Source organism: Mesoplodon densirostris, chromosome 14 (assembly GCF_025265405.1).
Source record: "Mesoplodon densirostris isolate mMesDen1 chromosome 14, mMesDen1 primary haplotype, whole genome shotgun sequence".
NCBI classification, from domain to species: domain Eukaryota; kingdom Metazoa; phylum Chordata; class Mammalia; order Artiodactyla; family Ziphiidae; genus Mesoplodon; species Mesoplodon densirostris.
In genome coordinates this window covers 21,002,205-21,015,686 of record NC_082674.1, presented here as the reverse complement: position 1 = coordinate 21,015,686, position 13,482 = coordinate 21,002,205, and the positions used below count along the sequence as shown (strand labels likewise).

The window sequence follows — 13,482 nt, the reverse complement described above, 5'->3', positions numbered from 1 at the left end:
AGACCAGCCTGTGCGTGGAGGTCCGGTATCAGCCCACAGGCATGGTGGGCTCCTGGGCTGACGAAGACTTCCTGGGGGATGAGCCCCTTCACGAGGAGGAGAAGGACAGCCAGGAGACAGATGGGCTGCTCCCTGGCTCCCGCCCCAGTTCTCGGCCGCCGGGCGAGAAGAGCTTCCGGAGGTAACAGGCTGGGCCCTCTGCCCCCAAAGACACAGGGAGGATGCCTGGGGCCTGCTCCCCTGGAAGGCCCCTCTAGGCCTGGGCTCAGAGTATAGACCTGAGTTGCTGGAGAGACATACAAGAGGAGGGCAAGTGTTTCTGCAGCATCCCCTGCGCCCCGACTCCAGAACTCACTGGGTAGGCAGCAGGGTGTCTGCGATCAGGCTGAGGGGCCAGGCCCCCGACCCCGCTACCCTGAGGGAGGCGAAGTTCTGGGAGGGTGGACTCTAACGTGGGAGGAAGAGGCTAGACCTCCTGCCTCCTCAAAGAATGGGAAAAGCAGACAGGAGGAGCCCTGATGTCTCTGGCCCAAGACCCAGCAGAGCCAGACCAGCCCCAGGCAGCCTGGCCTCCGCCCTGGCCCGGTGAAGGCCCAAGAGAAGGAGGCTTCTTCCTGCCGGAGTGAAGCCAACGGTCCTGGTTGGGACCTGGCCTCTATTCTGTTGAGAAGACCGCATCCCAACACCCTAGGTGTCCAGGATTCCCACCTTCAAATGTCCAGTCACACAGAGAGAACGGGGTGCTGTGTCCAGGCCTACTCATTCCAAATGCACTATTTTTACAAAAAAAAAAAAAAAAAAAGGAAACGCAACTGTATTATTCTCAGAGCCCAGAGAGACAGACTCTAGGTAAAACACTGTCTGCAGGTTCCTAGGTCACTGGGAATAATGTGTAAAACTCAGGTAAGTCAGCGGTGCATCTGAAGGATGGGGGTGGGTTTGGAGAGGGGGGTAGGCTCCCCTCCCACTGGAAACATCTCCCTCCCATCTCCTTCCACCCTGTCCTTTCAAAGTAAAACTGATTCAGTACTTGTTCTGAAAAAACACAGATGCTAAATTAGGGTAATTGAATTTTATACTTATATTGTATGAATATATTTTCCTTCTTTGCCCTTGAACCACTCCCCACCCCCCTCTTCCCCCCCCACCCCCAAGACATATACAAGCTTCAGACCCTGGGAACCAGGTGGGGAGTAATCATCGTAAGTCCAAAGGAACCATGCCTGTGGCATATGTTGCCAGACCTGTGACTCCAGGTCAGCCATGAGGTGGGCGGCATCGTCCAGGCCAGCTTGGAGACCGTTCTCCTTAGACTCCAGGCTGGGTACCGTAGAGACAGCGTGTAATCTGGCCTCAGGAGACACAGGTCTGAGTCCCAGTTCCGCCTCTTACCAGCCTCGTGACCCTTGGCCAGTCACTCCTACCCTGTACCAGGGGTCTCAGGGCAATGGGAACCCCCACCCTGCTGCTGGGAGAGCTGAGGGATGATGGGGGGGTCGGACTGTAACTGGGGTGCCAAGTACTACCCCACGTAAGGACTGGTGATGAACAGGCTCTTGGACAATGCAGAGGGTTAGGAATCGGGCTGGAAATGGTGAAAAGAGGAGCAGGGACGCAGTGGGGAGTGTGGGGATGCTGACACTAAGTGTCCCATCTGGTCCCCATCCTCTGTCCCCGTAGAGAAAAAAGCTTGTCTGTGGCTACACGTGGGCTTCAAGAAAGGGCTTTCTGGGGACAGATTGGACGCCACGTGAGAGCTATCAGTTGCAGGGAAAGGAACGCTGGCTCCAAATCAGGAGAGCTGAGTCCCATTAAGTCGCATCCTGACCGCCACTAACTAACTGACTTTGGAAAAGTCATTAGCCCCTCCGGGTTAGTAACAGGAATGGGTTGAGCATCCTGGCTGCCCTCCAACTCTGACGTCCTGAGGGACCCAGGGATTCCCCAGGTCCCGTGGGTAGCGCGCGTGGAGAACAGCTCGCTATGGAAGCCAAGAGGGCGGCCCTGTCTGGGGTCGCTGCAGCTCAGGCAATGCCGAGCCAGGTCCTCTCTCATCCCACACAAGTGGGCCAGGGTGTTGATGGAGGGAACAGTGAGACAATGCGGTCAAGCCTGAGGGGCTTTGGTCCTGGACCTGCAGACCGTCCTGGGCCCCAGGAGTACGGAGATGGAGAGGGGGCCTCTATCCACCCTCACGTTATAGCCTGGCTTTCCCACCTCCCCAGCAGCAGCAGGAAGCAGGAACGGGAGAAGACGTTTTGTCCCAGAGTTTGGGAATGGGGAGAGGGTGACGACCGCACGCAGAGCTCCTTGTCTCCTGGGGGCCACGGCCTGCTTTGGAGGGGCTGGGTGTGTGTGCAGATTCCCAGCTGCGCTGGGGCTGCCAACCCAGACCCTGAGAGTGCCTCGGGGTGGTGCCACCGCCACACCAGGCCTGGCCATGCAGCCAGCAGGCTGGGGGCAGGGGGAGGGCAGAGGTGTGAGGAGAAGGTAGAGCTGGTTTAGAGAATCTGGGCTTCTCCTGTGGTTTAATTCTAGCTGCCTGCATGGGCCAATGAGTTCTGGGTCAAGGAGTGCACGGTTCCAAGGGGAACCCGGATTTGGCCTCGCAGCTGCAGGTGTTATGTCTCACCCTCTTCACCTAAGTGCCAGCCAGGCAGGCCTGTCAGCTCTGGGGTCTGGGAGGAAGCCATTGTCTTCTGGGCCAGAGAGCCCTCCAGAAAAAATTTGGCCAATGAAAGAATAGGGGGAAGGAAGGGATGTATGTGCCCAGGCTCTGACTCCAAGTCAAGTCCTCCTTCGCCTACATCTACTCCCTGCCCTCCAGCCCCTCCTGGGAAGGCACATCGCTTTGTAGGTCAAGGTGCCCAATCTACAGGGTGCCTCTCTGTTGTTTTCCCAAACAAGAAAACTTCATGGCCGGTAAGCAACGGTCTCTCACCTGGTTGTCTGGATCCACAGGGGTCTGGTGTGGGAATCCATTCCTCCCTGTCTGATGTGGCTGCGTGGGGTGCTTGCTGGAGGGGTCGGGGGGCTGGTGGAGTGAGTGGCAGGAAGCAACCTCAGGCCCAGGACTGGTGGCATGAGGCATCCATTCCACGGAGGGCAGAGGAGGCTGATGTGGGGAGGTCTCCCTGCAGGGCCTAGGTCCCCACGGCTGGGCTCCTGCCATCTGCCCTCACCACCCCCTGGGAGGGGCTCTGCAGACATTCCTCTACACTCCCAAGGCCTTAAGTATCTTCCCGGAAGTTCTTCCCATTGGGCCTTAGGGAATGTCCACTGGCAGCTCTGCCTGAGCAGTCCCTCAGCCCCCAAACCACCACCACCCGCCCTCCCACTAACCCTCTCCTCCCATGGTTCCATCGGGCCCAGGCCCTGGTCGGTCTCCTCCCATGGTTCCATCAGGCCCAGGCCCTGGTCAGTCTCCTCCCATGGTTCCATCAGGCCCAGGCCCTGGTCAGGCCCTCTGAGCCACTCTGGCTGCTTCTGTAGGCCCTGTCACCAAATCAGCAGCCTCTGATTTCAGCCGGCTCTTTGCACAATATGCCCAGGAATGTCCCAGGAGGCAGTGCGGTGCCGTGGAGAGCACAGGGCTCAAATCCCAGCCCTGCCCTTTGGAGCCCCACTTTACCACCTGTAAGACAGGGGTTGCTGATACCTCACAGGAATGTTAGGGTCAAATGAGATAATACGTGTGAGCTGCCCGCCGCAGTGCTGGCCCATGGCTGGTGCTCAGCCAGGGTCCCCTTCCTTCCTTCTCCCTTTCCACAGTCTCCATGTTACCCCACCACAACTTGTTCTACCCTGAGCAGCATCGGACCTTTTGGCCCAAGATCCTTCTCAGCTCTGGCCATCCTCACCCTACTCCAAGGGCTCTGCCAACAAAGGCGCCCACAGCCAGAGCTTCACCGCTGCTTGGGCCCAGGCTGGGGTCTCACTCGCTCACAGGACTCCCTCGCCCCACCACCCCCCGCCAGCTGTCGGTGTTGCAGAGAAGGAATGAACTACTAACCCCGTGCGCACTTTGCTCTCAGAAGCACAAAATCAGGGTTCTGGGCCCCTGCGTGTCAGTGTACATCTGCCCTGTTGTCTGAAGAGAGAGGAGACTTTGGCCCTGAACACACACACGTGCCCGGGTGTTTTCTCACGCTTACCTGCACGTATGTTCTCTCTCTCCGTGACACCAGGGAGCTGCACACACCACCAGGTTCTGGGCAAAGGACCCCTGTTAGAAAGGACAGAGAAGGGAACCCAGCCTTAATCTCACAACTGCACTTCAGAGACTCGGGGCTTTCGCGGATTCCCTGTATTCCGCGACTCTCCTCCTCACTTTCTCCACCTGCCTGGCCCTCCAGCCCTCCTTCTGCCCAGCCCCCCTTCCTGGTGTCCCTGCTGGGCTTCTCTCTGCGGGGTCTCATCCTGGGGGAAGGGAGGGAGCGGGACACATTTCTTGTTCTCCTTCTGGATCATTCTTCTACTCCAGTGGAGACCCATAGAAGAAGGGACCTCCCTCCTATGCCTGGGGCCAGGGGACAGCCGGGCATGTGTGCATGCCTGGGGGCTCTGACAGAGATGTGCATGGGGCATGTGCCATGGGGTATGCATAGACGTGTGTGTATGGGGTCTACACACCCAGCCTCACCCCCAGAGTGCAGGGTTCCCACAGCCGCTCCCCCACCTCCCTCCACCAGGCTGAGCCCCAGAGCTTCAGCCGCTCCCAAGCAGCCTGGAGGAGCTGGGGTCAAGACCATGCTGAGATCTGGGGTGAAGCAGTGCTCAGGAGACTCCTCCCAAACTTAGCCACTTCACCTGAGGTGGGGGTCCTCTTCACCCCCTGCCCGGGTCTGAGTGATTAAGTGAGGCCTCGTGCCGTGAAGCACTAAGGTCCCAGAAAACCCTCAATCTCCCAGAGGCCACCATATTGATTCACCCCCCCCCCCAGCCTCCATGGCTCCTTCTAACTGTGCACACAGAGTCACGGGGGTGGGAGCTTGAGGAAGAGGTGAGTGAAACTGAGGCAGAGAGAGAGAGGGAGAGAGAGAGAGAGAGAGAGAGAGAGAGAGTGTGTGTGTGTGTGTGTGTGTGTGTTGGCTGAGGAACAGAACTTACCTGGCCAGGCTGGGACACTTAAAAACACAATGTAGGGCCTCCCTGGTGGCGCAGTGGTTAAGAGTCCGCCTGCCGATGCAGGGGATACGGGTTCGTGCCCCGGTCTGGGAGGATCCCATATGCCGCGGAGCGGCTGGGCCCGTGAGCCATGGCCGCTGGGCCTGCGCATCCGGAGCCTGTGCTCCGCAACGGGAGAGGCCACAACAGTGAGAGGCCCGCATACCGCAAAAAGAAAAAAAAAACAAAAAACGAAAAAAAAAACACAATGTAGACTCTAGGAGGAAAGTCAGGCCCAACCAGGGCTCCACGGAGAGGTCCCCTAGCAACGAGGATGACCATGAGGTCAAACCTCTCATCCCCACCCCTTGCGGCTGAGTGACTAAGGGCAGGCAGAGTCTCAGCTCCCCAGTTTGGGAAATAGGATAATGATACCCCCTTGTGAGACGGTTGGCATCAGTATGTCAAGGCATGTTTAAGTTCTCCCGCAGGGCCATGCAGTTATCAATGTTAGTTGGAGTCATAACAGTGCTTGTAGTAAAATCACAAGAGTATTATTTTTTCACAGAAAGAGGGTCTTTTCCCTTCTGCATTTCCCCACTGAGAGTGTGGACCTGTGTGCAGCCTCTTAGCCGGCCCAAGGGCCTGGAGCGCATGAGGAGGGGTAGGGCACACGTGTGCCAGGTGCTGACTGCCAGGTTGCAGGTACACACTGTTCTCTGGCCTGCTGTGTGCCCGAGGGGGCCGCCGCTGGGCCAGCCTGACACCTCTCTGCCATTTCAGAACAAACCCCCAAAGGGAAAGAGAAAAAGGGTCAGATGTTATCATTTAGGTGCACAAATTCCACCTTCCTGACCCACCCTTGCCCACTCTCAGGTGATACACTTCCCCTTCCAGTTCCTCTACTGCAAAGATTTTCAAACTTTTCAGGGTCACCCAGTTCTTTAAAAAATAATAGACAAAAAAACAAATTTCCCCCGAAACCTGGATCAATAATTCAGAGAAAGGCAGCCCCCTGTTCGGCCCTCATTCTCGAAAGCTCATTGGAGCCCACGCAGCTCTCAGCGGGTCCCAGTGGGGGCCCAGGCCTGGCCAGACCCCCAACTAGGCCCGGGGCCAGAGCAGGGCTGCTGAGACACTCTCCCCTTCTCTGTTCTCTGCTCGGTGGTCTCAGCCGACTGCGGTAGCCAGAGACCTCGCTGATGTTAACTCCTTCGAAAGGAAGTACAAACTGGCCAGCTGGCCAGATGGAAAGGACGGCTGTGATCCACTGGGCCTTCAGGACCTGAGCTGTGAGGGATTGGAGGCATGCCTACCCGGGCAAGGTCTGTGCCGGGACAGGGTGTGAGGAGAGGAAGAAATTGCTAATTGTTATTCACTGCCTTTCCCTCATCCTCATCGCCACAGCATCAGGGAAGTACTGAGAGAACATTCCAGAAGGGCTTTCTGGAAGCCTCCCGAAGGAGGAGGAGGAGCCCTGCTCTGAGCCCTGGAGCAGTAGCTCGCTTACACCTGCAGGCCCAGAACCTCCCTGGCCCACCTTTCTTCTCCGAGGCCCTCAGAGCTGGGGGCCCCCCACTCTATTGGAGGGGATCAGGCGTGGCAAGGAGAGCAGGGTGGCCCAGGCCTGGATGGTAGCCGGGCTCATCTAACCTTATGTTCCCTGTGGAACCTGCAACCCACATTCAGAAATGACCAGACCCTGACCTGGGGGAAGAGATCAACGGGGACCCTGAGGCCTCCTCCCTCCCCAGGGCCCCAGGTTCTCCTAGGCTTGGGGTCAGTGGGACAGTGGCCACCAGCCCCACTCCTGTGAGCTCCTCCCCAAGAATCAGGACCCGTTCCCCTCCTCCCCAGGGCAGAGCCTGGGCCATGGGGTCCCTACCCAGCAGGCTTAGGCTTGCTTAAGTGAGAGGCTGTGGGGTGAGGGCTCTCTGGAACAAGGAGGCCCCTGGGGAGCGTGGGGGTCAGCAGGGCCAGGGGCTAAGTCTGCATCTCTGGTTCACACCCTCTCACACACATCCCCTTGTCTCCTCATTTCTTCCCCCTACTCAGCAAAGGCAGACAGAAGACCAAGGGAGGCAGAGATGGCGAGCACAAGTAGGTGGCCGAGGCCAGGGTGGAGCCCGTGCGGCTCGTGAGAGGGAAGGGTCCTCAGCACAGGGTACAGATGGCGGGGGGCCCGGATCAGTGGTGGAGCCAGCACCGGGTGATGGCAGGGCGAGGGAGGTCTCTCCATCTGGCCATGGGAGCGAGGCACAGGGAGGTCAGGGTGGGTGCAGGCCTTCCGGTTTCCACTCCCTCCTCCCTCCTTTCAGTGTCTCGATTCCTCCTCCACTTCCCTGTTCAGCCCCCCATGCCTGTGGGCAGGCCCCGAGCTATCCCTGTGAGGGAGGGAGTGGGGACGGCCCAAGATGCCAGTGGTTCTCCCGCAGAGCCCAGGCAGGGCTGGGCTGGTGAACATGCAGTGCTGGAGGCCCAAGAAGGACAAACTGTGGGCACCAAGTGGCCACAGGGGGCGGCCGGAGCATGAAGCCCAGAAAGCTAAGGAGAGATAACCCCTCTCTGGTGGTCTTCACCATCTCCATTCCCCAAAGGACTCCAGATGGGAGGGGCCGCCACAAGGTATTGGAAAGTCTCAAGGTCGGGGCGAGACAAGTGGGTCTTTCAGCCTCCCCAGAGCTTGCATCATCTCAAGGACCTTCTAGCATCCCAGGGAATTCACAAGGGCAGTGGCAGTCAGGGCTGACCACACTGGAGCAGCCTGTGCTCCAACACCCATTCTTACAGATGACAAAGCTGAGGCCCAGAGAGGGGAAGCAAGCGACTCCAGAAGAGGAACAGAGCTGGGACTAAAACCCAGAGAATGTAACGCCCAACCCAGAGTTTCCAACGGGCCCAGTAAGTTTAGAGCACTTGACTATATTCTAAATTTAATTCTCCGAACACATCAACAAGAGCTGAAAAGCCAGGAATGTGGTCTTTATTTTCCAGAGAGGGAAACTGAGCCCCAGAGATGTTAAGAGATTTGCTCAAAACTGTGGTCTCAAGAAGTTAAAAATTAGTCAACAAGACAATATCATGGCGACAGCAGGATTATTTGTATAGGGGTCTGAAGAGATGAGCACTGGTGTGGGCTTGGGGTATCTGCTTGCATTAAGATCCCGGGGACTTCCAGTCTCGTTTAACAAAAGCATATTGAGTTCCAACTCCCGCTTGTTATACATGAGCAAAAAGCATGACAACAAGGCAATGGCACCGTGAGGGGAAATTCGGGCCCAGAGACCTGAAGGATCGGAGAGTTTGCCAGGTTACAAGCAAGGGAAGAAGCCTCAGGCAGAGAGCATGTGCCAGACTTGGAGAGGAAGCCAGCGAACAGGTTCTTGGGGGGTGTGGGAGATGACATCAGACTGCTGAGCTGGGGGTCCCACTTAGGGAGAGGGCTCAGGGTCAGGTTTTTGCATGGACGGTTAGACATAAAAGGCCCGTATGAGACACAAACAACCTGCCGGTCTCCCAGGCTCTCTGTCTGAGATCGGTGATGCTCTAAGACCCTTCTTGATTTCTAGCTCCCCGGTCTGTCCTGGACCGGACCCGAAGGGATTCAGGCTGGCCTGATCCCTTTGGACACAACGGTACTAAGGGATGCCTCCCAGTGCGAGCATGCAGTAGGCCCGCTGGTTCCCTTGCACAACCCCATCCTAATGTCCTGCCATTTCCAATTCACAGATGAGATGAGTAAACTGGCATTCATTCTTATTTTAATGTGTAGAGCCTTAGGATGATTGAAAGGGTAGGAAAATGGGATTTCTAAGAAGAGATTAAACAAGCTGAAATTCTTTAGCCTGAAGAAGAAAGGCTGTGGGAGCAGTTTTAAGTCTCTGAAGGGTTATTGTGTGGCAAAACTGGTTAGTTTCTAGCTCTCCTGAGGAGAAACAAGAGGAAAGAGAGAACCATAAACCCTGTGTCTCTTAGGTAGGAGTTTGTTTCTCCCAGTTACCTGAGGCCTGAGCTAATGAGCTTTGACAGTTTCCAGGGCAGGCAGTCGGAGGGCAGAAGCCCCAGGCAGCCATGGCCTGCGGTTCATTTCCAGTCCCACCCCTCTAAGTCACAACCTCCACAATAACACAGAGACCTGACTGAGACCCAGCTCACTAAATTTAATTTGGCAAATGTTTCCAAGTCATCACTGGATAGTTCCCAGCTCTCCCCTAGGACCCCAGGTGCATTACCCAACCACAAAGACATTCTTAGCTATGGAACCAGCAAGGAAATCATTAGGTCCATAAATGAAAAAAGAGTTTAAAATGAGTGAACTAACTAGACTTCTCTCCAGAGAGAAATAGCTATCTAAATTGTGTGTGCATATCATTCTGACTGTCATGAATCCAGCAATGGGGAAGCCCAAAGGTGATCATAAACCCTCAGAGGGTCCTGGGAGACCCACCTCCCCGGCTCCTGCTTCTCAGGCTTTCAGGCAGCCATGAATAAGGAGCCACTTGGTTGCAAAGTGGTTTTTCACCAGGTTGACTATTGGCTTGTTTTCCTTGTCTGTTTCTGTCCATATTATACCTTTAGTAAGTGGAGAACCATCTAGGCCAAATGCAGAATTTAAAACAAAGAAATATCAGTACATCAGTAACCTAATCAACAATTTACATTTTTTGAAATCTAAGTCTTTAATACAAGTGGATAATCTTCAAAATTCCGTGATTAAGTTAACATTTATTTCGAAAATAACCTTTACCCTTTGCCAAGAGAAGCAGGCATGATGGGCAACTGATGGGCAGTGAATTCTGATGTGTCATCAATTAGAAAATTACAAAGGGATTGATAGCTGATGACATCATGCTCTGCTGCCCACAGCTCACAGGAATGAAGAGCTAGTCACTGAAGAGAAATGAATGGGTGCAGAGCCTACAGTAAGAATTCTGGGAATTACACTTGCCCTACATAGTATGCATTTTTTTGCAAAGGGATGTCACCATTTTGAGATAATCCCAGGTAGACAGGAATCCCACCGATGCACTTATCCACTTGAGATGGTTATAATCATGCAGGGTCTGGGGAGAGAGGTTTCTCCTTTGAATTGCTTCAGGGTCTGGTAGACAATGGTCTGATAAGTATAGATGTTTTAGTCTCAATCTTTGCTTCCAAATATGTTTGTTTTAAGGACTAGAGTGACTTTCAAATTCAAGGGCCATAACTGCCCAAGGGAAGCCCCAGGCCATTTTCCACTTGGATGGGTCCTCGGGACCAGCATCAGAAATCCACAATTCCCTGCTACCCAAACCACCTCTGGGCCTCAGGCAGCAGGACCAGATCCGGTATCAGCATGCAGAGTGGCTGGCTTCTGCAGGCAGGGCCTGCTCTGACCCCATACATGGCTTTGACCTACCATCTCAGAGCACTTTCCTGGGGGACATTAGGGCGGGGGTGGGGGGGGATGGGACTGGGGTTGTGTGGCTGGAACAGACTGTGTGATGGCAGCGTGTGAGTCACACACGGACTGGGACTGGGGACTCTAAGGATGATACAGCCTAGGAATGGCCAAGAAGTGATTGTACACGGTCAGCACAGGGCCCTCCTGGGTAAGGCAGGAGAGCAGCAAGGCTGGGAGGAAAGGAAACCCAAACGCTGGGACAGGAAGCAGAGGGAGGGCCCACACTAGGCTCACTTCCTGTTGCAAGAGTCAGAGTATGGCCAGCACCCCTGCCCTCAAGGCCACCAAGCAGGGAGAAATCGCACAGGATGGATCATTGTAAGCCAGGCGGGATGGTTCCTTTCTCACCACCATACGACTGTTTTTAATGGGCTCATTGATTGTTGCAGTGTTAGGTCACCAGTAATTTAATATTTATAGCCTTCTCTTCCCAAAATGTCTTGATGCTTACATTACGTGGAATGAGCCCCCTTTCTGTAAACATGGGCCCAGTGCATGGGACTCTTCACAGATGACGTCCCCATCTGCAAGTTGTGCTGGCCCCATGGAGACTTTCTGCCAAAGTTCCAAATGGTCAGGACAGGATTCACACCCCCAGAGAAGTGCAATCCCACAGCAGCGAGGATGCAGTGGAAGTATTGCCAGCCTGGGAGGTGGTAGCTTCAATCCCAGCTCTCTGAACCTCAGGTTTTTCATGGGTTGAACGAGGAGAAGCATATGTCCCTCCCAGGACTGCTATGAAGATGAAATGAGCAAACATCTGGAAAAGCCTTTGGCCCAGATTAGTGGCTCAAGAAAGGTTATATAATCTCTTGTTGGGGAGAAACTTTTAAAGATAACTCCAAAGGCATCCGTTTTCCTTTTTTAGAGTGCCTTCTTTCCCTTTCCTCCTGTTGATATGTCCGGATAACGTGATGCTGGAGAGTGTGAAGAGATCAGTGCTACGCCAGCCTTCTTTCACCTACCTCATGCCTTTTTAGGAAATCATGAAGATGTCAGTGTTTCTTAAACTGTGAGCTGGTGCCACATGAAAGAGGTGGTCCTCAGTTGCTCTCTCGCTGGGACACAGACACATTCCTCTTCATGTCTTGCCAGGCATATGAAGAGTAAAGAAAAGGCCCGGAGCTAGGATAGGGCCAGGTTGAGGGGAGGAGGGCCTTGAGATTTCTAGGCCATCTCTACAAGGACAGAAAGGTTTTCCCCCATCTCACATGACCCAGCATAAAGAACAGGGGTTCTTCCTTACAGATAATAAGATGTGGTCAATGGAATAAAGCTTTTCTAACTGCTTCAGACCTCAACTGTAAACTGTGGTCAATAGTATCCTCCTCAAAGCTTGCTGTGGAGATTAAATTATTTTTTAAATATGTTTAAAAAAAAAAAAAAAGAACAGGGGTTTGGGGAACCATAGCCAAACCTCCACAAGGAGATGCCTGACCCAGAGATGGGTGGGCTCTGCTGCTGTAGGTGAGCTCAGAGTTGGAATCTGCACCCCACCCCACCTAGGGATGGGGCCCAGGATGACAGGGGCACAGCCAGGAGGAGGGAGAATGGGAAGTGGATGGAGTCAGGTGTCCAGCTCATGCAATATTGATGGGGTAATGGAATACTGCACTCTACCGCCTGTTGATCCTACTCCTGGTCCCTCCTGGACCAGGGATCACAAGCTCAGCTGCGGGGACATCACTGAGGGGACAGTGAGGACCCCCTGCCCCCTTCCCTCAGCCCCCCTGACTGCAAGGCCCTTCTCCTGGGGGCACAAGGCCACACCAACCAGAGGAAGAGGTAGGAACTATGGAGTCTGCCATACGTTCCTGGGGGTTGGTTGGAGGGGGGGAAGGTTCTGTAGTGAGAGGGGACAGGCAGAAGGGGCAAAGCCAGGACCAAAGATAGAGACGGGAAAGGGCCCATCTCCTTCTTTTCACCGGGGACCAAGGAGAATCCAAAGGCACAGAGAGGTTGGGAAAGACAAGGCAGGCTTCGAGCACCAGAGCCATCTGAGAACTAAGCAGCTAGTTGCAACCACACTTCCTACCTGCTCATCAGTCTCTGTGCCTCTGAGTCCCGTTTCTGCCCTTCTGTTCTGATGCTTTATCTCTGGTTGTCTGGTTTTCTTTCCACTCAGCCGAGGTGGGGTGCACGGTCAGGGAGGGTGAACTTGGCGGCACTGGCGGAGCTCAGAGCTCTAAGACTGGACTGAGGGGGCTGGGATCAGGACCCCGAGGGGCTCCAGTTGAAACGGTTCTTTCCACCTTTACTGGTCGCCGTCCCCAACCTGCTCCTGAGTGGTGTGAAGACATGGGGAAGGAGGAAGTGGTGGGGTTTCCTCTGCCCTAATTCCCCCTCACGGCTCCCGACTTGGGAAATTTGGCCCCCAATATATCTTGGGACCAGCAGGTGAGGGGCTGGAGCTTGGATCTCCCTTTCCCTTACGTGTTCTTTCGGGTTTTGCTCTTCTATGTCTGTGTGTCTTCCTCCCGGCGTCTATCTCCTCCCACCTCATTCTGGCGGCCCCGTCTCACAGAGCCGGGAGGAGCGTGTTTTCCGCCATGAAGCTCGGCAAGAACCGGCCTCACAAAGAGGAAACCCAAAGACAAGGTATGGACGCGTGCCCCTGACCACGGTCCAGGCAGCCCCTCCCTCCCCTCCGGTGACCAAACCCCTCCTCTCCGCGGGCAGCGCCCCAACGGGCTCTCCTGCTATTGGCCGGCGGATCCACCTGGGAGGGGCCTGGCCTCTCATTGGCTGGAGGAGAAGCCGGGTCCTGAGAGTGGTCCTCCGGAAGGGGGCGCCCCGAGGGCTGAAGGTGGGTAGGGCATTTCCTCCGGTCTAGAACTGAGCAGCAGAGCCCCTCAGTCCGTTGGGCTCATCCTGCCCTCTTTGCTCTCATTCTTTCTTCTCCACACAGAAGCCTAGAGATTTTTAATTAGAGG

General features: G+C 55.1%; 1 protein-coding gene across 3 annotated transcripts in view; it reads left to right on the top strand.

The window, feature by feature from the left end:
* OTOF (otoferlin) overlaps nt 1–13,482 on the top strand; it is a 90,164-nt gene that overhangs the window by 37,487 nt on the left and 39,195 nt on the right. For 2 of the 3 annotated variants that reach the window (XM_060116656.1, XM_060116654.1), the window contains exons 5-6: nt 3–181; nt 13,074–13,147. In XM_060116656.1, the coding sequence (XP_059972639.1) occupies nt 3–181; nt 13,074–13,147 (253 nt within the window). Of the gene's footprint in view, nt 1–2; nt 182–7,161; nt 7,207–13,073; nt 13,148–13,482 lie in introns of all 3 variants that reach the window. The other variant, XM_060116655.1, reaches the window with a different exon arrangement.